The following is a 26787-nucleotide window of genomic DNA, read 5'->3' on the forward strand; positions in this document are numbered from 1 at the left end:
GTAGAACTGAAAAAGCGTGTGCAAGCAAGGAGGCCTACAAACCTGACTCAGTTACACCAGCTCTGTCAGGAGGAATGGACCAAAATTCACCCAATTTATTGTGGGAAGCTTGTGGAAGACTACCCAAAACATTTGACCCAAGATAAACAATTTAAAGGCAATGTTACCAAATACTAATTGAGTGTATGTAAACTTCTCTACTATTATTCTGACATTTCACATTCTTAAAATAAAGTGGTGATCCTAACTGACCTAAAACCGGGACTTTTTACTAGGATTAAATGTCAAGTATTGTGAAAAACTGAGTTTAAATGTATTTGGCTAAAGTGTAGGTAAACATTCCCGACTTCAACTGTAAATTACTAAAATCTGGTTTATTCTGAGGTCAATAACTCTGATAAATACATAATGGGCAAGAAACATTGATTTTAATCAAATCTACTATAGTAGTAGCAAGTTACACTACATGACCAAAAGTATGTAAACCTAAAATATCACATTTATATAGTGGCAAGAAAAAGTATGTGAACCGTTTGGAATTACCTGGATATCTGCATAAATTGGTTATAAAATTTGATCTGATCTTCATCAGTCACAACAATAGTCACAACAAGACAAACACAGTCTGCTTCAACTAATAACACACTGCAAACATTCACAGTGCAGGGTGGAAAAAGTATGTGAACCCTTGGATTTAATAACTGGTTGACCCTCCTTTGGCAGCAATAACCTCAACCAAACGTTTTCTGTAGTTGCGGATCAGACCTGGACATCGGTCAGGAGGAATTTTGGACCATTCTTCTTTACAAAACTGTTTCAGTTCAGCAATATTGTTGGGATGTCTGGTGTGAACCGCTCGAGGTCGGGCCACAGCATCTCAATCGGGTTGAGGTCAGGACTCTGTTTCTTCTGTTGAAGCCATTCTGTTGTTTATATACTTCTGTGTTTTGGGTTGCTGTCCTGTTGCATCATCCAACTTCTGTTGAGCTTCAATTGGAGGATAGCCTTACATTCTCCTGCAAAATGTCTTAATTCACTTGGGAAATCATTTCCCCGTCAGTGATAGCAAGCTGTCCAGGCCCTGAGGCAGCCCCAAACCATGATGCTCCCTCCACCATAGTTGGGTTGAGGTTTTGATGTTGGTGTGCTGTGCTGTGCTGTGCCTTTTTCTCTCCTCACAGTGTTGTGTGTTCCTTCCAAACAACTCAACTTCAGTTTCATCTGTCCATAGAATATTTTGCCAGTAGCGCTGTGGAACATCCTGGTGCTCTTCTGCGAACTTCAGATGTGCAGAAATTGTTTTTTTTTGTACAGGAGTGGCTTCTTCCGGGGTGTCCTCCCATGAACACCATTCTTGTGTAGTGTTTTCCGCATCGTAGACTCAACAGAGATGTTAGCATGTTCCAGAGATTTCTGTAAGTCTTTAGCTGACACTCTAGGATTCTTCTTAAGCAATCTGCACTGTGCTCTTACAGTCATCTTTGCAGGACGGCAACAGTGCTGAACTTTCTCCGTTTATAGATAATTTGTCTTACCGTGGACTGATAAACGTCAAGGCTTTTAAAGATACTTTTGAAACCCTTTCCAGCTTTATGCAAGACAACAATTCTTAATTAGGTCCAGGTGCAATTAGGTCTTCTAAGATCTTTTTTGTTCAAGGCATGGTTCACTCAGGCAATGCTTCTTGTGAATAGCGTTTTTAAAAGGGCAGGGCAGCTCTAACCAACATCTCCAATCTCGTGTCATTGATTAGCCTAGGGGTTCACATACTTTTCCCAACCTACACTGTGAATGTTTAAATTATGTATTCAATATAGACAAGAAAAACACAATAATGTGTGTTATTAGTTTAAGCACAATGTTTTGTCTACTGTTGTGACTTGATGAAGATCAGACACAATTGTTTGTCCAATTTATACAGAAATCCAGGTAGTTCCAAAGGGTTCGCATACTTTTTCTTGCCACTAAGTATTCTGACCCTTAACTCGGTAATTTGGTGAAGCACCTTTGGCAGCAATTACAGCCTTGAGTCTTCTTGGGTATGATGCTACATGCTTGGCACACCTGTATTTGGGCAGTTACTCCTCTTCTTCTGTGCAGATCCTCTCAAGCTCTGTCAGTTTGGATGGGGGGCATCGTTAAACAGCTATTTCCACTGATGTTCGATCGGGTTAAAGTCCAGGCTCTGGCTGGACCAATCAAGGACATTCAGAGACTTGTCCCGAAGCCACTCCTGCATTGTCTTAACTGTGTGCTTAGGGTTGTTGTCCTGTTGGAAGGTGAACCTTCATCCTAGTCCGAGGTCCTGAGTGCTCTGGAGCAGGTTTTCATCAAGGATCCCTCTGTACTTTGCTCTGTTCATCTTTCCCTCATCTCCCAGTCCCTGCCGCTGAAAAACATCCCCACAGCATGATGCTGCCACCACCATGCTTCACCATAGGGATGGTTTCAGGTTACCTCCAGACATGACGCTTGGCATTCAGGCCAAAGAGTTCAATCTTGGTTTCATCAGACCGGAGAATCTTGTTTCTCATGGTCAGAGTTCTTTAGGAGCCTTTTGGCAAACTCCAAGCGGGCTGTCATATGCCTTTTACTGAGGAGTGTTTTTTGTTTGGCCACTCTACCATGAAGGTCTAATTGGTGGAGTGCTGCTGAGATGGGTGTCCTTCTGGAAGGTTCTCCCATCTCCACAGAGGAACTCTAGAGCTCTGTCAGAGTGACCATCGGATTCTTGACCAATGCCCTTATCCCCCGATTGCTCAGTTTGGCTGGGCGGCCAACTCTAGGAAGAGTCTTGGTGGTTTCAAACTTCTTCCATTTAAGAATGATGGAAGCGTCTGTTGTTGGGGACCTTCAATGCTGCAGAAATGTTTTGGTACCCTTCCCAGATATGTGCCTCGACACAATCCTGTCTCGGAGCTCTATGGACAATTCGTTTGACCTCTTGGCTTGGTTTTTGCTCTGACATGCACTGTCAACTATGGAACCTTATTTAGACAGGTTTGTGCCTTTCCAAAATCATGTCCAATCAATTTACATTTTCCACAGGTGGACTCCAATCAAGTTGTAGAAACATCTCAAAGATGATCAATGGAAACGGGATGCACCTGAGCTCAATTTCGAGTCTCATAGCAAAGGGTCTGAATACTTACGTAAATAATGTATGTTTAATTTTAAAATACATTTGCAAGAATTTCTAAAAACCTGTTTTCACTTTATCATTATGGGGTATTGTGTGTATTTTGATGAGTAAAATAATTTAATCACATTTAGAATAAGGCTGTAACATAACAAAATATGGAAAAAGTCAAGGGATCTGAATATTTTTCGAAGGCACTGTATAGAGTACACAGCAATTGGTTAAGCAGCACACAAAAAAGTTTTTGATCAGCAAGATCAGAGCAGGCCGGGGCTCATTGTTGGAATATCCATTACAGTGTGTAAGTTTTATTTACACCATCCCAGCAGCTATCCTTGAAATATAACTTTGTTCTGTGCTTCTCCGAGCATGCACTTCATAGACAATAGGCTATGGATCATTTGATTGAGACCACACTAAATAGCCTACAGGCACACTTGATATTGCGCGCCCAGAATCAGAGGTGAGGGGCGGCAACGGGGACACATCGATATATAGCCTAATTAGCAACTCATTCTAAAATACTGAGAAATATAGACGTTTCATCAATTACAAATTGCATGACCCACCCCTGCACTAGATTTAAAAAAAATACTAAACCTCCCCCTTACTGAAATTGAAAAAGCATGACCCTCCCCCCTTTTCCTCCAGATACCCATTCTGTACATTTCTATCCATCCCTAAGTGTCTGTCACAGCGCTAAAGGTATCATTTGGTAGCGCTAAAGGTATCATTTGGTAGGCACAAGTAAATTAACATTCAGTACAGAAGTGTTAAAAAAAACAACGTTTTTTTTGTCAGTAGTAGTTGATTCATTCAGGCTTTTTTCCGATGCATTCAAATTTTCCAAGATCAGAATTGGAGTGCATAAAATCAGAAATCATAGAACCCAATTACTAGCCTCATGCACCTCCTGCTATAATGATCCATTTAAATACATTAGGATGTAAGGTTGAATAACAGATTGACATAGGTCACTTTTTTGCAACACTTTATCATTACGGAACTTGTTTTCCAGAGACATATTCAGTATGGAGAAAATGTTTTGAGATGGAATGAACGGGTGCTACCTGAACTTGCCTAAATATCAGACTTACCATGGTTACGCCATGGATAATCAGTCTGAAAAAAGTTGCTGTTAAAAATGTAATAGTCTCTACAAACTAGGTTACTTACCGGTTGTCCGTGCTGTTGGTCCTTTTGTTGGAAGGTAGTGGAGATCAAATGTCCATAGGAAAGTATTTTTTACCCAACTTTTTGCTGCACCGGTAGGTTCTGTCGCTTGTATTTTCCACCTCGACGCATTTCACGTGATGCACATTATGTGAACAATAGCCAAATGTCACCGAACGTAGTCGACCAAAGCCTGTTCCCTGCAATCAGCTGGAAATACTTGTGAAATTTGTTTGGGACAACATTCAGTCTGTGCTTCGGTTAAGCTCGGCCATTGTTGACATATTGTGCAAGTCGCATGCGAATTGCGTCAACATTGAAAATACAAACCGATATAGACCAGAAAGTCGGGTTAATAACGCTACTCCGTGGATATTTTGTCTCAGATGACCTCCTACATAAAGGACAAAATCAGCAGACAACAGGTAAAGTACGTTCAAATGAAGTTTATTCAACATCCTGACTTGTGATGGGACTGTTCACAAAAAGCCAGCCTTCATGTTAGTGACGAGATGGGAGTCTTCCACTCTTGGATTTGTAGAGGCTATACCCGAACTTCTCTAAAAATAAACTTGTTTTTCATTGCAGGCTTTTCTGTGCCCTACTTAACTTGACCCATGTGTTTAGGAGATAATTAGCCAGCTGAACAAAATCATTGGTCAAATAAGATCAAGTGAGGTACACAAACAAGTTATTGTCCTAGAATTTGCTTAATCATATGGACATCAGAACATATTCCAATGGGTACATTTACATGGATACATAAGAAATTGCCAATTAAGGCAAGAAAAATGAATTGCACAGAATACTGCAGATACTACCTTGCTCGTACCAATCTTTTAGACGAAATAGTAGGGTTTTTGGAACCACCTGTGAGTGAGATTGGGGAGGGTGAGGCCCCATCTGCTGCCCAGCATGCTCTGTGCCTGCCCACATTTGGGGCCAATCAGGGCTATAATCAGAGACAGCCGCGGCCAATCAGTCTTCATTATGCAAAGAAACTGGACACATGCCCCAAACAAGAGGAAAGAAAACACAGACCCCATCCAGAAGCAACCTCTATCCAGAAACAACATCTAGACCCATAATACACTTGTAGGTGGTTTGATTCCTGGCCATTCGAATTGGGTTGAACGGTCAAATCTGATTTTCCCTCATGTGGTTTTTAGACTTAATTGGCATATATTGTTGCTTGTTGCCAGTTTGATAAGAACATGTAGTAGATAACTAGTTTGTTTAAACACATTAATGAAAGCTAAACAGCTACCACTTGTTTTGAAAGTTGGATCATCTTATCCTTAAAAGTTTTTGAACATTCAAAGCAACTGGGAAACGTCCATGGCAGGCATTGTTGTCACCTTAGCTTGCCACATAACTTCTGAGAAGCACGAGCACTACCACCAATCAGCCTACACCACTGTGCACACACCCGTCATTACTATGACAACCAGCAAATGACTGCTGTCTGAACACACAAATCCGATTTGGTCACTTGTAATTTGCTGTTTAGACAGTCAGTATTCCAAAATGGATTTTAAAAACAAAACTGATTTGAGCAGTGTGAAGGTCTGCAGTGTGAACAAGGCTCGAGAGGATTGGATAGATACAAAGTGAAATAGGTTATAGCTCCACCTTGCCTTCTGACAGGCCGAGTGGAATTATCGCCATATTGCTTACACCTGTCCAATCCTCCCAGATCTCTGCAATCGCCTAGAAAGTTGGGGCTAGGGGTTGTTTCTGGACAGGGCAATATATTTACAAAACCAGGTGACAGAGATTAGATTTGCTTGTATAACTTCATCCCAGTGATCCTCTTTATAAGACAGTGATCAATATACATTACATACCCAAGAAGACTGCAAATTCACCCCAAGAGTTAGCTTCTGCTTAATACTGAACATCTGACTATCCCTTTGTACACTGACTATCATGTTATATAAATAAAATCAAACATACCAGTGTAAACTACAAAATAGTGCTTCGAAGCATGAATGGAAACATGTCGACAGGAAACATCTCAAAACAGGGAAATACACACATGTAGGGTCACATAAAATACATTTAGAAGCAGCATAATCTTGTGACAAGATGGTCATTTCTCCTATGCGTAGACTCAAGGTAAGTAACACCAACCTGTGTGCTTCTAAGGATACTTTTCATTCTCCAGACTCATCAAATTCAATGTGGAGTGCATTGTCTCCTTCTAGTTGGCAAGTAAACATGAACAAAGTTGAACAGTCCTCAGATAGTATATACATATATTTTTTTAAATGGTACAATGTTAAGTCTATATTTTATCCGGGTCCTGGGAGAGCAAAGGATGGACCACGGTGGGTGAACAACCTTGGAGTTTGTAGCCTACTTTAGCAACGCTTGCTTGTCACTATTCATCACAAACGCTCACCTTTCAAACTCATTGTTGTCCATCTGTTCAAAGGCAGTGGCAAAATCTAACACAGCTGGGTTTCCTGTACTGCAGATAAATACTGACTGCGGCACAGCTGTTAAGATCGAGGCATCTTTGTACACAGGTTTGAAGAGTTCAATTTACTCAATCAAACCACAAAACTCAAATTGAAAAGGTAAGATTGGAAACCTCAATGCTTTTTTGCAAAGTTATTCCAGAATGTTTCATACCGTTACATCTATACTGTATTTGTTGTGTGACAATACTTCCTTATGTTTGCCTGAACAGCGTACAGTTGATAGAATAGTCCGGTCCAGAGCTCTCCACGTCAGCCACCAAGTTAAATGACGTTATCAAAGAGCTGCATCGATCTCATGATGTTCTCATCCTGGTGGACAAAGATACATTTTAAAGATATGTTGCTACTTCACTGACAACTCTTATGTGAATACCAGAGGTACTAAATACTGCATTATGCAAAACATATGATGCGATTGCAGAAAAGATGGCAGAAATAACTCACATTTTGGCAGCAGTCAATAAACTCATCTATGGTTACAACTCCATCTTTGTTTTTATCCATCTTCTGTTGGTCAGGAAGGGCAGAGATGTTGACAATGCAACACAATATCATGTATAATGGAACATTATAGACAGAAATACATTGAAAAGATGGTCAATTGTTCATTTCATTCCACACAACAAATGTCACTTTACTTTAGGGTTATTTGTATCTAAATATGACAAGCATTGGACTATGGGTCCATACAATAAATGCTGCTAATGGTGAACATAATATGCACATTTTGGCAACAATGTACAGAACTTAAAAATAAAAAACATACCTGAAAAAATATCTCCACGTGTTGCCGAGGCGTATCGTCTTTGAGTAGGGGATATGTGCATTTCCCCATCATGTCATAGATGGCCTTCATGATGTCAAGCATTTCCTTTAAAAGGGAGAGTTAAGATAACAGATATGTTGACAAGGACATTATGCAATACCCGACTTTCAGGGTATCATACTATGAAACATTGACAAAGTAGGGGATTGTTCTTTTTTTACATATCATTAGACTGGTTGTCCAGTATTAAAAAGACGTCCTGCTTTACATCTACATACAGTAGGTCATCACTCATACAACAAGTTACAATTATTAGGTCAGTATTGTTATCCCTTCTATTCGTATTTAAAGAAATTTATATATGATTCACTCTGTTCAGTCATCTACCATATCAACATCATCGTTGACAGCAAGTTGTGACATTAACGGGAAGTACCTCCTTAGTAATATAGCCATCCTTATTAATATCATACAGATTAAAGGCCCAGTTGAGCTTCTCCTGGACTGAGCCTCGGAGCAGGATAGAGAGTCCCATTACAAAGTCCTGCAGTCGAAACACAACCCATTAGACATTTGCACTTAAACAAACACAATACAATTGTACCAAGAATATCTCGAACATCAGCTAAACCTGAATGGATTGATATAGTGGTACATCCAACATACGCAAAAGTATATTCATGTGGAAAGATTGAACTTGAATTGAACTAAGTTTGATTACCATATCTAAGTGAATATCTTAAGTATCTAGTCTGAAAGACATAATGCATTCATCGATATGATTCTTCCCAACAATATTCTTCCCAAAAAGCAACAATTGAACAAAGAGAACATTATATCCTTGAAGTGCTGAAACTTAAATAATAAAAAATGCATTAGATTTGAAGAGTTTTTTTTTTGGGATCCCTATGAAATAGGCTTGAGGGTTATCCAGTACTATGGGACAGAAGGTCCCAGTGTTTATTAACGCCAGATAACTAGGGTGTAGAGCAATGACAACATGTCTGTTGTAATATGTAAGCCTATACTCTTCATTAATGTTAATTATATGTATGCTGGGGGGGGATTACCATAAATAAATATATATATATATACAGTTGAAGTCAGAAGTTTACATACACCTTAGCCAAATACATTTAAACTCAGTTTTTCACAATTCTTGACATTTAATCCTAGTAAAAATTCCGTCTTAGGTCAGTTAGGATCACCACTGATGCTGCCACCCCCATGCTTCACGGTTGGGATGGTGTTCCTCGGCTTGCTAGCCTCCCCCTTTTTCCTCCAAACATAACGATGGTCATTATGACCAAACAGTTCTATTTTTGTTTCATCAGACCAGAGGACATTTCTCCAAAAAGTATGATCTTTGTCCCCATGAGCAGTTGTAAACCGTAGTCTGCATTTTTTATGGCGGTTTTGGAGCAGTGGCTTCTTCTTTGCCGAGTGGCCTTTCAGGTTATTTCAATATAGAACTCGTTTTACTGTGGATATAGATACTTTTGTACCTGTTTCCTCCAGCATCTTCACAAGGTCCTTTGCTGTTGTTCTGGGATTGATTTGCACTTTTCGCACCAAAGTACGTTCATCTCTAGGAGACAGAACACGTCTCCTTCCTGAGCGGTATGACGGCTGCGTGGTCCCATGGTGTTTATACTTGCGTACTATTGTTTGTACAGATGAACATGGTACCTTCAGGCGTTTGGAAATTGCTCCCAAGGATGAACCAGACTTGTGGAGGTCTACAATTATTTTTCTGAGGTCTTGGCTGATTTATTTTGATTTTCCCATGATGCCAAGCAAGGAGGCACTGAGTTTGAAGGTAGGCCTTGAACTACATCCACAGGTACACCTCCAATTGACTCAAATTATGTCAATTAGCCTATCAGAAGCTTCTAAAGCCATGACATCATTTTCTGGAATTTTCCAAGCTGTTTAAAGGCACTGTCAACTTAGTGTATGTAAACTTCTCACCCACTGGAATTGTGATACAGTGAATTATAATTGGAAAAATCTGTCTGTAAACAATTGTTGAAAAATTACTTGTGACATGCACAAAGTAGATGTCCTAACCGACTTGCCAAAACTATAGTTTGTTAACAGGAAATTTGTGGAGTGGTTGAAAAACGAGTTTTAATGACTCCAACCTAAGTGTATGTAAACTTCCGACTTCAACTCTATATAGTTTCAGCATTATCTCGGGTCTTGTGGGTAAAGCTCAAGCTATGGAAAAGTTTGATCAACTCCTGTCAAATGCTCCTAGGGCAATGGGGTAGATAACTGGATTAGGACTGAGAAGACCAACTGAGTATCTCATCAGAGACTGATATACTGTATATAAGGAATCTCCACAACTGTATGTTCTATATTAAAACCTGTAATGTTAAAGAAATTGAGATATATGAATGGAACATTCCTGGTTAAATAAAAGTTAAACGAAAACAAAATAAATGTATGGACTAGTGTCTGTCAATCCTTTTCCTGGAGACCTACGGGGTGTTCAAGCTTTTGTTCTTGCCCAGCATTAACACACATGCGTCAACTTTGACACTATAGAACCAAATCTCGAATGTAAAATGTTTCAACGCCATTATACTTCAGAGAGCGACGTCAGTCAGTGATGAATGGTCAAGGACACACTAGCTTACCTCAAAACTCACAGATCCATCTTTATCCGTGTCAAACGCGTTGAACAGAAAATGTGCATATGTCGAAGCGTCTGAAATGAGAGACACAGTCTCGGTCAAACATTGTGATGACAAGTCACAAACTTAATTTACACGTACAATACATGCTGACAGCGGTTCCAACTAGAAATGTTCTACTGTGGTGTTCTCTCTCCTTTGGTCAACATAAAGCCATCATAAGTTTGTTTCCCAAAGCAGAGTAAGAATAAGAGATTTTAGAGTTGTTTTAATTTGATCGTTTTCCCAGTAGCAGGCCTTTAAGCAAGATGTGTTATCGCTCCCTTTCAAAGTTGCATCTTCACATGTTTTAGTTGCAACTCTCAGGCAATCCTAAAATATTTTCAAGCAGCACAACAGAACTAAGTGTCTATGTGTGTGCCTGCGTGAGCTCTCAAATCTTGGCCTGTTTGCGACTGACTGACAGCGTGTGTGTTTGCTGTAAAGATGAGAGATAAAATAAAAATGTGCTGAGTTTTCTTTTGTTGAGCTGTATGGGCTAATGCAGATGACGTTCCATCAAACGCAAGGAACCCAGGGGGATGAGCAGAAAAGGCTGCCCCAGTCAGTGTAACAAATAAACGGAGCACAAAAGAACAAGCGATATAACGACATTACAATGTAACATTGCTTCTTAAAAGGAAATCCATCATTGTACAGTGGACAATAAGACACATACTGTAGATCTATGACCTACAGTATGAAGACAATATTGCTTCATGTACTGGTTGAGGAGAACGTATCTGTGTGACTTTGGCTGCAATCCAGCACTGTCACATACAAACAGTTTATATAGAAAAGTTATGTTTTTATAGGTATCTAACGTACTATAGGCACCTGTACTTTATCATTGGGAAAGAAATTAAGATGTGTGTTTTGCAGAGGTAGACAAGTCTGCCCATATCCCTGGCGTTTACACAAAGTTCAGTCTCTCTTGCTGTAATGCAAGAGACCTCCAGAGCCATATATTTTGAGCTATATTTAGCCACGGACACATCATATAAAAGTGACTTGTGGGACACATCCTCCAGTGTCTTTCGATAAACAGAAGAAATATGTTTTATTTATATTTGGGTGAGATATAGTGCCTTATAGGGGGCTTTATAAAAACAATGTGTGAATTAGAAAATGGGAGAACTTCGAAGTAGAAGAACATTCCCTTTGGGCTTTGTGAGCTGAATTAACTGAATATCCATGTGCCACAGAAAGTTCAGGTGCTCAGATACTTATTTCCAAGAACCCAAACCCCTCTCTTTCCAGTTATACCAATTCCAATGACCCAATTCCACCGGATAACCAAAAGCAAAAGCATACCTTGGCCGTACACATTTTGTCCATCCAAATGCAAAAACCCAGAATAAAAATGGATTTAACATTTTACACTTGCTTTCTCAAGTCAGCATGAAAAGAAAACATAAATCTGTCTTCATTTCCACTTTGCCTGTCATGTGATATTCATTCATTCTTCTCCCGAGGCAGTCCCCGACCAGGGTTGTCTTCAGTAGACAAAAAACAGAAAGCGTTTGAAACAGGAAAAAATACCATACCTGTTGGACAAGTTTAAGCAGTAATTTTCAGTTTCAAAGTATTTTTGTGCCATTTTGTGCTTACTGAACACAACTCCGTGGTAAACACTTCAGTCTGAAGCAGCATGGTTCATGGGAGCCATTCATCAACCAGAACAATTCTCACCAGATGTGTCAACATACCTCCCTGTGGAAAGAACTGGGAGTAGATGTCTTTGAAGGTGTCTTCATTGACCACACCACTAGGGCACTCCTGCAAGGAAAAGAGAAAATCATTCCATAATTCATTAAAGGTTTCTCAATTCATACATGTTTTTGAAAAAGGCGAATTGATGTGATCACAGGGTCTTTGCTTCAGACGCACAAGGTATTATTAATTTGCCTCTGACATGGCCAACCCCATGCTGCAAGACATGAAAAAAGCATGTCTTGTACTGCTTAGAAAAAGACCGCCGTAGCCTTTCAAGTTTTAAAGTGTATTCGTTATGTGTTAAACAGTACAATGAAATTCTTACCTTGCAGTGATAAAATAGAATAAAACATTTAAGACTAAAAAAACAACAAAAAGTATATACAGGTCAGTGCCAGTACTTATTCAATATGCAGGGGTACTGGAGTGGTTGAATTGGGTTTATACATAAAAAGTGACTGGTAGTAGGACATATACGTAAACAGCAGCATACCACCCTGCATCCCACTGTTGGCTTGCTTCTGAAGCTAAGCAGGGTTGGTCACTGGATGGGAGACCAAATGCTGCAGGAAGTGGTGTACGAGGGCCAGTAGGAGGCACCATTTCCCAAATCCCCAGGGCAGTGATTGGGGACATTGCACTGTGTATGGTCTCATCTTTTGAGTGGAACATTAAACGGCTGTCCTGACTCTGTGGTCACTAAAAATCCCATGGCACTTAATGTAAGAGTAGGAGGTGTTAACCCCGGTGTCCTGGCTAAATTCTCAATCTGGCCCTAACACTGTCACCTAATCATCCCCAGTTTACAATAGGCTCATTCATCCCTGTAACTATTCCCCAGGTCGTTGCTGTAAATGAGAATGTGTTCCAGTCAATTTACCTGGTACAAAAAGGGTCTGAAAGGTGACTGGTAGTAGGATGATATACATACTAATGGTAATATATACACATGTGAACAGGAGTAAGTGTGACCAGTACCAGGATAAATGTTAATAGAAATCAATGGACAGTGGTGTAATAAATCTAATCAATGATCATTTTAGTAGAAGGGTGGTGTTCAATCCCAGGGTCCAGAGCTTGGTGAGAAACTTGGTAGGGCACTATGGTGTTGAACACTTAGCTTTGGTCGATAAACAGCTTTCTCTCATAGGTATTCCTCTTGTCCAGGTGGGAGAGAGCAGTGTGGATCTGTTGGGGTGGTATGCAAATTGGAGTGGGTGTCTGGGAGGATTGAGGTGTAGTGTTCCATGACCAGCCTTTCAAAGCACTTCATGATTACAGATGTTAGTGCTATGGGCTGATAGTCATTGTTGCAGGTAGCCGTACAGTTCTTAGGAACAGGAATGATGGTGGTCAGCTTGAGACTGGGGATTACAGACTGGGACAAGGAGAGGTTTCAAATGACCGTGAAGAGCATGCGCTGTTGGTCTGCACATGCTCTGAGAAAGCGCCCTGGAATACCGTCTGGTACCATGGCCTCGCGAGTGTTGACCAGATTCAAAATCTTACTCACATCACGTCAGTCCTCTGAGATGGCAAGGGGCCCTCAAGCACGGCTGGGTGTTGTTTTAAAGCGTGCATAAAATGCATTGAGTTCCTCTGGGAGACAGCATCGTCGGATAGATCACGGCTAGGTCTAGCTTTATAATCTGTATTGGTCTGTAGCCCCTGCCACATGCTTCGGAGCCGGTGTAATAGGATTTCCCCTTGTTCCTATATTGTCGTTTTGCCTGTTTGATGGCTCTGCGGAGGGAGGACTTATTGTACGCAGTCATGTCCAAAACCTCGGATTTGGCTGCGAAAGCCTTGTGTGCAGTAACTCTATCCTTTAGCTTAGGGCGTACCTCTGTGTTAATACAGGGCTTGTAGGGGGACAATGTCGGCGATGCATTTCCTGATGAAGCCCAAGACGGAGGTGGTTAGCTAGTCGATGCTATCTCTGGAGTCCCGAATCATATTCCAGTCAGCGCTAGCAAAGCAGTCCTGCAACATAGCCTCTGACTCGGAAGGACTTTCTCTACAGAGCGCGTTGCGGGTACTTCCTGGAAACAGGAGTATAGAGACATGGTCTGATTTGCCAAAGGGGGGACGAGGGAGGGCCTTGTATGTTTAGTTGTGGGTTGAGTAACAGTGGTCTCTATCGCCCCTAGTGGCGACGGAGACGTGTTGATAAAAGTTGGGCCTCACGTGTCTTACTGACGCAGAAATAACTCAGTAAAATTGTTGAAATTGTTGCACGTTGTTTATATTTTTGTTCAGTATACTTGTAGTGTGGTTTTCTTTATTTACTAATAATAAGACTTAGTGCTAGAGGCGTCACTACAGACCCTGGTTCGATTCCAGGCTGTATCACAACTGGCCGTGATTGGGAGTCCCATAGGGCGGCGCACAATTGGCCCAGCGTCGTCCAGGTTAGGGTTTCGCCGGGGTAGGCCGTCATTGTAAATAAGAATTTGTTCTTAACTGACTTGCCTAGTTAAATAAAGGTAAAATAAAATTTAAAAAACAACTAGAGGGCTAACAGGATGTATTTACAAAACCTTCCCATGGAACTGTGAAGAGCTTCAACCAGATACCACTTAGCCAGTCAAAACAGTGAGATGGGTACAATTAAACCATAAAACAGTAAGCGGCGTTCATGAGTGGAACTCATTAGGAAATGTGTTTCAGGCAAATACATTGGCATTCAGTGGGGAGTGGTTTTCACCTAACAGCACAGAACTACAGTATATCAGATGCATTAGGCTGGCCATTATCAACCAAAAGAGTGTGGAGAAAAGTGAGTACAGTCCACAATCACCAAAAGGGATATGAAAGGGTTTGTGGTGAATGGTGAAGTCCTTTTTGAGAAGAAAATAGGGTTTGTGATGCCTCTTATCAAATGTGCAGAGGGCGTCTTCCTTAAGTCCAGAGCTATACATGCATCTGCCCTTGTGAGCGCAATGGAAATCTGTAAAATGATATTATCATAAAGGCCTAATCTCTGGAGCTATTGTCAAGGCAATCTTGCTTGTTTCTTACAAGCTAAAAAAAACGTGATCAATTTCTGTTTAGATATCCACCAAGGATACCTTTTAAAAAGAGATCAATGCTTGACATGAATAACTGTTACCTTTCATCCTCATCTGTAAACAATGAGCAGCAGCATACAATTCAACTTTTATCTCGTCTCTGTCCAACAAGACAGAAATAGAATATCAATATTTTATTTACACACAAAATATCATTCTGATAATGTAAATATATTGTTTGTGTCTCATTTCGTAATCTAAAGGACATGAATGGATTCCCAGCTCAAGATGCCATATGCCTTTAACCCCTAGAGTTGATATCGGCACCCCCGCGGAAATCCCATAAAAAAAGAGTCCGAAAGATGATGAATACAATGGTGTTCTACGTTTTGCTCTACGACCCCCACAAGCGTTACGGGACTCGTCTGAAGTCGGTTCCGCCAATCTGCCTCTTTCTGAATGTAGCATCCGAACAGATTGGGCTACACACTAATGACGCCTCTACGGAAAGATGACTCACGAACACGTGCAGTTGAAGTCGGAAGTTTACATACACCTTAGCCAAATACATTTAAACTCATTTAAAGTAGATGGCCTAACCGACTTGCCAAAACTATAGTTTGTTAACAAGAAACTTGTGGAGTGGTTGAAAAACGAGTTTTAATTACTCCAACCTAAGTGTATGTAAACTTCCGACTTCAACTGTACATGTTGGGTGTTTTACAAGACTAGTCCGAAGGTAGCCCGGCACCAGTTAAACAGGTGAATGGAAGTATACATGGAAGTAGTTTAGTGCCTAAAAAAGGGGTTAAATACAGTATGTGTAAAAAATATATTCATAAGTTCCTGATCCTTCTTGTGTGTGTGTGTGAATATATATATATATATATATATATATATATATATCTCAGCAAAGAAATTGCCATCCTCTCACTGTCAACTGTGTTTATTTTATTTTCAGCAAACTTAACATTTGTAAGAACATAAGATTCAACAACAGACATAAACTGAACAAGTTCCACAGACATGTGACTAACAGAAATGGAATAATGTGTCCCTGAACAAAAGGGGGGGGGGGGGGGGGTCAAAATCAAAACTAACAGTCAGTATCTGGTGTGGCCACCAACTGCATTAAATACTGCAGTGCATCTCCTCCTTATGGACTGCACCAGATTTGCCAGTTCCTGCTGTGAGATGTTACCCCACTCTTCCACCAAGGAACCTGCAAGTTCCCGGACATTTCTGGGGGGAATGGCCCTAGCCCTCACCCTCCAATCCAACAGGTCCCAGACGTGCTCAATGGGATTGAGATCCGGGCTCTTCGCTGGCAGAACACTGACATTCCTTGCAGGAAATCACGCACAGAACCAGTAGTATGGCTGGTGGCATTGCCATGCTGGAGGGTCATGTCAGGATGAGCCTGCAGGAAGGGTACCACATGAGGGAGGAAGATGTTTTCCCTTTAACGCACAGCATTGAGATTGCCTGCAATGACAACAAGCTCAGTCCGATCATGCTGTGACACACCGCCCCAGACCATGATGGTCCCTCCACCTCCAAATAGATCCCACTCCAGAGTACAGGCCTTGGTATAACGCGAATCCGACCATCACCCCATGTGAAAAAAAAACGCGACTCGTCAGTGAAGAGCACTTTTTGCCAGTCATGTCTGGTCCAGCGACGGTGGGTTTGTGCCCATAGGCGACGTTGTTGCCGGTGATGTCTGGTGAGGACTTGCCTTACAACAGGCCGACAAGCCCTCAGTCCAGCCTCTCTCAGCCTATTGCGGACAGTCTGAGCACCGATGGAGGGATTGTGCGTTCCAGGTGTAACTCCTGTACCTGTCCCGCAGGTGTGATGTACCAATCCTGTGCAAGTGTTGTTACACGTGCTCTGCCACTACGAGGACAATCTGCTGTCCGTCCTGTCTCCCTGTAGCGCTGTCTTAGGCCTCTCACAGTACGGACATTGCAATTTATTGCCCTGGCCACATCTGCAGCCCTCATGCCTCCTTGCATTATGCCTAAGGCACGTTCACACAGCTGAGCAGGGACCCTGGGCATCTTTCTTTTGGTGTTTTTCAGAGTCAGTAGAAAGGCCTCTTTAGTGTCCTAAGTTTTCATAACTGTGACCTTAATTGCCTACCGTCTGTAAGCTGTTAGTGTCTTAACGACCGTTCCATAGGTGCATGTTCATGAGTTGTTTATGGTTCATTGAACAAGCATGGGAAACCTTGTTTAAACCCTTTACAATGAAGATCTGTGAAGTTATTTTGATTTTTACGAATTATCTTTGAAAGACAGGGTCCTGAAAAAGGGACGTTTCTTTTTTTGCTGAGTTTATTTATCTCAGATATAGGATAGACTAGGCTTTGGCGTTATACCGTATATACCCTATAGTGACGTATTTGGAAAAAAGCCACAGGAAGGTTTTTCAATACAGTCAAAACCGTTAACTTGAAAATATGAATAGCTACTTTTTATGTAAATACCTGCAGTCAACTTGTGCCATACGTAAGAAGCTAAAGAACATTGCATTCTTCATTTCACCTGTCACATTATTATGTAGCTTACGGTAGTTCAGTCAAGTGATGTTTGTTTACAAGCACACACAGCGACACTGGAGCCTTGTGACTCACTGAGTGTCATGCAGCATACTCCAGGTGATCTAGTTACAGTATGGAATTCCCAACTAAATGTTTGCCAGCTAGATATCTTAGAACTATTAAGTGAAGTGTCTAAAATGTGCTAAATACTTTGCTAATTTAGTAGCTAGTTAGCTATCTAGTTAAGTGGTGGGCTTCTTCCAAAATCAAGCATTTGCTTTGTAACAGCACAGAATCCCAAGACCCTTGCAGGTTAATATTTGTTTTGTGCGTGTAACAAACTGTGTTGCGTTTTTAAGTTACTTCATTGATTAGGTCAGAAAATGTACAAATTGCTCTCAATGTGCTCATTAACATTGAGTTAGCATTCTCTATGACGATTCCTTAGTACTTGTTAGCATTTTGTTAGCATTCTGGTAAGTGACGTTTTTTGGGCTTTGAATATTAGTACTTGACTGCAGGTATTTATAAGTAAACTTGTGCACTAGGTAATATATAAAATAGATCGCGTTCATAATTTCTCCAGTTAGATTTTTCATTATGAAACCTTTTCAATATGAAGCTTACCGGTACTCGCCACCCCTCATTTTCCAAAACAGCGGTTTAAGCCAGTCACGTGTGTTTGTTTACAAAGAAGCACAACAAGCAAAATGGGAGCTTCATAAGATGAGTCACTCCTGCAGCGCAACTTAAGTGAGGTGATCAAGTATGAAATTCATTAATAATTATTAACTATCTAAGATGTGCCAAGCTGAGTTGCTAATGTTATCTAAACTCGCAAGATCAAGCTTCTTAGTAATAGCTACAGAGACAATCCCTCCTGGATTAAGACACATTCTGCTTTTACAAAATGTTATGCTGTTTTCAAATGAAACACAATAACTTGCTTGTTAAAGCTCTTAGAATTGATTTGTTTGGAAACCCACAGTGTTATTTTATCGTTATGAATACTGAGGTAGCACCGGTCATTGCTACGGTGGCCATGAGGTGCAATACCCCAAAACAATAAGAAATTGGATAGAAATAAAATGAACTTGACAAACTAAATGAACGTGTCATAAACTGAATGAACTTGACGCGAACACAACTAAGTTGGCACAAACAAAATATAAATTGGCCACAACAGGCCACTTACAACATTTATAGAACTCACCCATGCATGCAAAACTGTATCAAATCTGAGGGAGACAGCGAAGGTTGGTAATTGTGTGGGCCACAGCTGCCGTTTCGATGTTTGTGGGTGAGGGCCAACTACATAAACAAGGCTGGTAGGTGGCACCCTCAGACTTTAATGGCTGCCTCGACTTGTCAAGTGGCAAATCACATCAACACCAGCAGACATTCGATCAGCTGTGTGGCACATGAGTTTGTGTTTAGATCGTTGATTGTAGCTCCCATGTATTATGGCACTCTTAATAGTCCATGGGATACTCAAAAAAATATGTAAAATGCAAAACCAAACCTTTCCACACATTAGATAAATGTGTTACCACACACAGATGTACAAGAGAGAGTACTAGAGAGCTTTTGTACCTAAACAAAAAGGTTTCTGCTCTACAGACAAAGCTTGACGTAGACAATATTTATTTTGGAGCCTTTGTTGTTCTGCAAAGCTACAGTACTGCTAATTAAAATTATGTTTTGTGTTCTTGTCAACCCCCCCCCACCTCTTGTTCACGCTGCGTGAAGCCATATCGAGTAATTACACTCAGAAGAATTACAGTATGTTGAGACATTAAACCACTTCCCTTAGTTCACCACTATTGGCTGCTAGTCAAAATAGAGTGGAAATACAGTTTGTTCACACTATCCTCAAAAACCCAGGGACTGTTGGGACATTAGATGTCAACACTAATTGGACTTAGTGACTAAATGTGAAAGTAATGAAGACTTTGTTCCAAACCAAAAAATGTCCTACCTCTGCCCTTTATACAGTGCAGTAACTCGCCCGAGCACATTTGAGGAGACCATATAGATTAAAGCATATACGCGATTCAATAACATTGCTTAATGTATCCAGTCAATCCAACGTGATGACGGCAAGTGAACAAGGGCAGGGAGAATGTAGGAAGTTTTCAGTTTGGAATCCAGCCAACTGACCCAAATTAAAGCACCCGGGCAATAACATCTTTACTTCAGATCACACAACATGCCAACCTCTGCTGCATATGTTGCTTTTCATGGCGAACATGCATCTAAAATGGTTAAGAGATACATTTAGAGGAGAGGGTTTGGATAAAGGCAGCGAAGACAGGTCAAGTGGGCAAGCCTGCTGAAAGAGACAACTAAAATATTTTCTATCGATTCCATCAAAAAGCTAGGCTCCAGAACCTGCAAAAAACTGCCAACTTCACTTTAGGCTCTTCTTCCATCTATAAGTTTTTATTTCAAATCTATAAAAACAGCGTTTTGAAACGGAGTAGGACATTACCCTGTGCACTTCCCTATTACATTTCAGGAGGTGAGGTCTAGTTCATTTCTCTCCCGGGGACATATCTTCTGGGGAAATCTCATGAGGACACTTGTATTTCAGACTTTGATTCTCAGAGGTGTCCTACACTGTGTCCCTTGCTGCTTCTTATTTGTTGTTTAATAAACCCATTTTAATATCCTGTCAGGAGTAGCTGAGGTCAAGAAGTCCCTGAACTGAAAAGCAGGCTAGGAAACAAAGTTTGAACTAAGTCGGTCACAGGTTTTTATTTTGGCTGTTTCGTGACATGATTCGGTGAAAAGTGAAGTGTAAGGGAGCTGTGAAGGGTGTTGTGTGGTTAACCTCTGACCTCCCTGGCTTTGAAAGTAATGTGGTGGAAATTCTTGGTCACACTTTGAGGCTGTCACTGTAATAAATACAGCATATTTTACAAATGCATAATCATGGATATTACAGTAATTCTAATGTACCTTGGATATTTGGTCATTTGAAAATGCAATTTCAATGAGGGTTTTGCATAGTCATGATACTGTACCACAGGTCATCTGAGGCCATGGCCATTATTGTGGACACAGCACAGTGATTACAAACATGTTTCTATCAAATGCAAAACCAAACCCTCTTACACATATCATTTTGTTACCACACGTTTCGAGAGATGTACAACAGAGAGAGTACTAGAGAGCTGAATCAACTTCAAACCTATTCCTTTTATACCTAAACAAATCAAAGTTTCTGCTGTACAGACACAAAGTTGGACATAGACAATTTTTCTTTGTTGTTCTGCAAAGCTACTGCTAATTAAAACTTTTGTGTTATTCTCAATTTCACCTCTATTGTCTGCTAGTCAAAATACTGTATGTTTGTGATTCTTGCAGAGTGGAAATGCAGTGTGTTCACACCATTCTTGAAACCCCAGGGACTGTTGGGGAGATTACAGATGTCAACGCTAATAGTACATAGCGACTAAATGTGAAAGTAATGAAGAATGGCTGGGTTCCAAACCAAATAATGTCCTCCTCCTTTCCTTTATACAATGCAAAAATCCCCAGGTGCCCATTATTTTGGATACCACGGCTAGAAGAGATCTCACTGACCTTGAAAGAGGGGTCTCAAAGGAGCATAGGGAGTTTAAAGAGTGTGTGTCTCAGTCACCAGATCTCAACCCAATTGAACTATCAACACACACCTCGCCATACTAAAAACTGAAAGCACGAACCACCGCATTTAACCATGGAAAGGTGACTGGGAATAGGGCCGAATACAAACAGTGTAGTTATTCCCTCCGCAAGGCAATCAAACAAGTGAAATGAGTATAGAGAAAAAGTGTAGTCGCAAATCAACGGCTCAGACACAAGGCGTATGTAGGCGTACACATCACGGACAAACTGAAATGGTCCACCCACACAGACAGTGTGGTAAAGAAGGCGCAACACTGCATTTCCACTCTGCAAGACTTCATACAATGCATTCGGAAAGTATTCAGACCCCTGGACTTTTTCCACATTTTGTTACGTTAGCTTTATTCTAAAATGGATGAAATAAAATATCCTCAACCTACAAACAATACCCCACAATGGCAAGTTCTTAGAAATGTTTGCGCACTTGTTAAAAATAAAAAATAGATACCTTATTTACATAACTATTCAGACCCTTTGTTATGAGAATTGAAATTGAGCTCAGGTGCATCCTATCTCCAGGATGCTCAGCGCCTCTTCAACCTCAGGAGGCTGAAGAAATGTGTCTTGTCACCTAAAACCCTCACAAACTTTTACAGATGCACAATTGAGAGCATCCTGTCGGGCTGTATCACCGCCTGGTACGGCAACTGCACCGCCCATAACCGCAAGGCTCTCCAGAAGGTGGTGCGGTCTGCACAGCGCATCACCGGGGGCAAACTACCTGCGTTCCAGGACACCTACAGCACCCAATGTCACAGGAAGGTCAAAAAGATGATCAAGGACAACAACCATCTGAGCCACTGCATGTGCACTCCGCTACCATCCAGAAGGCGAGGTCAGTACAGGTGCATCAAAGCTGGGACCCGAGAGACTGAAAAACAACTTCTATCTCAAGGCCATCAGACTGTTAAACAGCCATCACTAACACAGAGATGTTGCTTCCTACATACAGACTTGAAATCATTGGTCACTTGAATAATGTTTACATATCTTGCATTACTCATCTCATATGTATATACTGTATTTTATACCATCTATTTCATTTTGCCTATGTCATTGCCATTTTGCTGTTGCTGTTATTGCTCATCCATATATATTTATATGTACAGTGGGGCAAAAAAGTATTTAGTCAGCCACCAATTGTGCAAGTTCTCCCACTTAAAAAGATGAGAGAGGCCTGTAATGTTCATCATAGGTACACTTCAACTATGACAGACAAAATGAGAATTTTTTTTCCAGAAAATCACATTATAGGATTTTTAATGAATTTATTTGCAAATGATGGTGGAAAATAATTATTTGGTCAATAACAAAAGTTTCTCAATACTTTGTTATATACCCTTTGTTGGCAATGACAGAGGTCAAACGTTTTCTGTAAGTCTTCACAAGGTTTTCACACACTGTTGCTGGTATTTTGGCCCATTCCTCCATGCAGATCTCCTCTAGAGCAGTGATGTTTTAGGGCTGATGCTGGACAACACGGACTTTCAACTCCCTCCAAAGATTTTCTATGGGGTTGAGATTTGGAGACTGGCTAGGCCACTCCAGGACCTTGAAATGCTTCTTACGAAGCCACTCCTTCGTTGCCCGGGCGGTGTGTTTGGAATCATTGTCATGCTGAAAGACCCAGCCACGTTTCATCTTCAATGCCCTTGCTGACGGAAGGAGGTTTTGACTCAAAATCTCACGATACATGGCCCCATTCATTCTTTCCTTTACACGGATCAGTCGTCCTGGTCCCTTTGCAGAAAAACAGCCCCAAAGCATGATGTTTCCACCCCCATGCTTCACAGTAGGTATGGTGTTCTTTGGATGCAACTCAGCATTCTTTGTCCTCCAAACACGACGAGTTGAGTTTTTACCAAAAAGTTATATTTTGGTTTCATCTGACCATATGACATTCTCCCAATCTTCTTCTGGATCATCCAAATGCTCTCTAGCAAACTTCAGACGGTCCTGGACATGTACTGGCTTAAGCAGGGGGACACGTCTGGCACTGCAGGATTTGAGTCCCTGGCGGCGTAGTGTGTTACTGATGGTAGGCTTTGTTACTTTGGTCCCAGCTCTCTGCAGGTCCTTCACTAGGTCCCCCCGTGTGGTTCTGGGATTTTTGCTCACCGTTCTTGTGATCCTTTTTGACCCCACGGGGTGAGATCTTGCGTGGAGCCCCAGATCGAGGGAGATTATCAGTGGTCTTGTATGTCTTCCATTTCCTAATAATTGCTCCCATAGTTGATTTCTTCAAACCAAGCTGCTTACCTATTGCAGATTCAGTCTTCCCAGCCTGGTGCAGGTCTACAATTTTGTTTCTGGTGTCCTTTGGTCTTGGCCATAGTGGAGTTTGGAGTGTGACTGTTTGAGGTTGTGGACAGGTGTCTTTTATACTGATAACAAGTTCAAACAGGTGCCATTAATACAGGTAACGAGTGGAGGACAGAGGAGCCTCTTAAAGAAGAAGTTACAGGTCTGTGAGAGCCAGAAATCTTGCTTGTTTGTAGGTGACCAAATACTTATTTTCCACCAGAATTTGCAAATAAATTCATAAAAAATCCTACAATGTGATTTTCTGGATTTTTTTCTCATTTTGTCTGTCATAGTTGAAGTGTACCTATGATGAAAATTACAGGCCTCTCTCATCTTTTTAGGTGGGAGAACTTGCACAATTGGTGGCTGACTAAATACTTTTTTGCCCCACTCTATATATTCTTATTCCATTCCTTTACTTAGATGTGTGTGTATTAGGTAGTTGTTGTGGAATTGTTAGATTACATATTAGATATTTTGGCACTGTAGGAACTAGAAGCACAAGCATTTTGCTACACTTGCAATAACATCTGCTAACCACGTGTATGTGACCAATAACATTTTATTTGAGTAGGGAGAATCTTGAGCGGCGCTCAACAAAACATGGTATTTCTTGTGGAAGAATGGTGTCGCATCTACAGCTCCAGACACTTGTAGAATCTATGCCAATGCACATTGAAGCTGTTCTGGTGACTCATAGTTACCCAACGCCCTACTAAGACACTTTATGTTGGTGTTTTCTTTATTTTGGCAGTACATAGTCAGCAGCATTCACATTCACAGTTTGAACGAGTCCGAGGTGACTCAATGTATCTGCATTAATTTGATAAGCTTGTGAGATGAACTCATCCATGACAACAAAATCATGACTGTAATTTGTGGAATGCAAAAACCAGCCGCATGTGAAATTCGTTCCAATGACTCATCCCGGCAAGATTGGAAAGAAAATGTATGGGGAAAATAAGGTTATTGACAGAGGTTTGAACAGTGGCATCTCCACTGATGAAATTGAAAGTGTCACAATCTGAGATGGCAATCTTCTGCCCCATGCCGATGCCCTGGCTCTGAAATCCTGAGTAGCGCCGAAGAGTTTGTCAGACGTGATGACATCTAGGTTGCAATTACCAGGAGTCTGGCATTCAAAAAGACGATATTCTACCACCCGTGGACACTCACCCTGGAGCCATTTGATTCGCACCCAAGTCTGAGACGTCAAAGACACAGAGCCAAATTGCTCGTAATGGAGACTGTGCCAGACATTTGTCTGGCTAGTTTTAAATATTGCCTTTATCCTGCCCTTGTCACTGGGTTAGTGTGAACCATAGATCAGGTATTTGATTAGCACAAAGGCCGGCTGATGGCGATATTGAGTCGTTTCATCTTTTCATCCAAAGGGAATATATACATATGCCTAAACACTTGTGTCTCCCGAGTGTTATATATTTATATTTAATGCAGTTAATATTATATTTAACTGCATACTATATTTAATGCAGTTAAGAAGTTTGAGTTATAGCCTCGTTAATTGACACAAGCAAATAAACGGCTTTGAGTTTTCCAAGTGTGACACACTGTCCTTATTGGAAAGGTACCCAACTACAGTAGCTGCCCGACTTTATAGTGATGGGTCTAGCTTCTGCTGAGAGAGGCCACTATTATTGAACATGCAAGACCAAAAGCCACCAAGGTACTCAGCAAAACGACGTTGCCATGAGCAGCACCGCAGATATTGAAATGAGCGAGATGCAATACATTCTCTCACACAGTATCTGCGCATGTGCACGGGTTCCCTTCAGGCTGTTACATAGTGGTAGTCACGGCACCAAACCACCGGAGAAGTTGATCCTCGCGCTTCAACAGCCTTAGTTGTTGCAGAAATGTACCCACTATACCGTTAACTTTCTGCATCTACGTCATATCGCTGAGCCTACCTTTAAAACGCTGGTCTTGGTTAAAGAGGAGATAAAACAAAAGGCTCTAGAGGTAGGAAAGCAGAAGGGGTCTAAAAAACCTTTTGATGGGAGATCTCATTGGGGAAAGGAGTCAGGGAGATTACAGGGTGCCAATTAACAGCCGCCTCACTCATTAGACCACTTATCAACCCCTATTTCCAGTCTCCTGTGGTGAAGGGCTAATGGGTAGAGTTGACCTCCGTGCCTCCCAGGGTCTCGGGTTAGGGTCCATGGGGGCCAGGGCCACTCAGGATGCAGGTATCATAGGCCGTGGCTCCCCTCTTCCATTTGTCACCAGACAATTTGGGTCAAATTCATTCTGGGTCATCTCATTACGGTTCACAACAGTGGTGACGATTTCAATTGTATACATACCTCTCTAAGGATTTTTGTGTGACCTGATTGTACGTTAGTCATAAACTAGAATGGAATATATTCTACGTATGACCTAATTGTTCCTTGAGGACTCTAGAATATTCTCGAGTGAGACATCTTCCAACTGTGATTACACTTGTGCCATTTGACAGAAGATCACACATAACATTTTTTGGTCCATTAAACCTATTGAATACTTTCAATGCCCCCCCTACAATTCCTTAGACAGAGTTGAAATGCCATGAACCCAAGGTCAGGGGACAAGTTTCCCCCTGCACTAACAAGAGCTCAATAAGGCATACGAAATGAAGTTCAATAGGTCAGGTCATCTTTAGAAAGGAAAAACAAGTGTAGCAAGTAGACTAAACATCTACAAAGTAGACTAAACATCTACACACCTGGCCATAGTAGGAAAAAATAAATAAATAGCTATCTAAGAATGGAGACGTGAATTCGACTGGATGGAGGACGACCTTAGCGGAGAGACAAAAAAGACAATGCACGTTCTTTCAATGGCTTTGGATGCGTGGTGAAACTGGGCCACTCACGTTCTTGAAGCCTCGGTAGAGGATCTGCAGCTCCTTGCGGTTGAAGCGGGTCAAAGCCTCCAGTTGCTCCAGACCCTCGGGGCGATGGCGGACGGCCGACAGCTCCAACTCATCTTCCACGCTGTCTGGAGAGGAGGAAGAAGGAATCTGACTCATTCAGAACAATTCAACACAATTGGCTGCATTTCACCGATAAAAGAAAAGTGTGTCCTGTCCTGCTTCAGTAAGTTTTGCAGTGCCACACGGCGTTCTGGAGCCCACAAAGGTCTCACAGCACTGACTCGCCCTCTTAGAACAGAGATTAGCAGTGTAGTTTACACTAGCCACGTTAAACAAAGCATTTATACGAAACAATAATGCACTACCATATGCTAGTTTGTGTTAAAGCAGCAAGGTTAATGGCGTTAATGATATGAATG

At 41.3% G+C, this 26787-nt stretch overlaps 1 protein-coding gene across 6 annotated transcripts in view; it reads right to left on the bottom strand.

Moving 5' to 3' along the window:
- Positions 1–3914: 3914 nt before the first annotated feature.
- The window catches only part of kcnip4a (potassium voltage-gated channel interacting protein 4a), a 283290-nt gene continuing 260417 nt past the window's right edge, over positions 3915–26787 (bottom strand). For 5 of the 6 annotated variants that reach the window (XM_055900700.1, XM_055900699.1, XM_055900701.1 and 2 more), the window contains exons 2-8: positions 26369–26493; positions 11955–12024; positions 10210–10280; positions 8001–8108; positions 7565–7669; positions 7243–7305; positions 3915–7107 (exon numbers count right to left, since the gene is read on the bottom strand). In XM_055900700.1, the coding sequence (XP_055756675.1) occupies positions 7060–7107; positions 7243–7305; positions 7565–7669; positions 8001–8108; positions 10210–10280; positions 11955–12024; positions 26369–26493 (590 nt within the window). In that variant the 3' untranslated portion in view covers positions 3915–7059. Of the gene's footprint in view, positions 7108–7176; positions 7306–7564; positions 7670–8000; positions 8109–10209; positions 10281–11954; positions 12025–26368; positions 26494–26787 lie in introns of those variants that run through there. The other variant, XM_055900696.1, reaches the window with a different exon arrangement.

This window comes from Salvelinus fontinalis, chromosome 36 (genome assembly GCF_029448725.1).
Source record: "Salvelinus fontinalis isolate EN_2023a chromosome 36, ASM2944872v1, whole genome shotgun sequence".
Taxonomy (NCBI): domain Eukaryota; kingdom Metazoa; phylum Chordata; class Actinopteri; order Salmoniformes; family Salmonidae; genus Salvelinus; species Salvelinus fontinalis.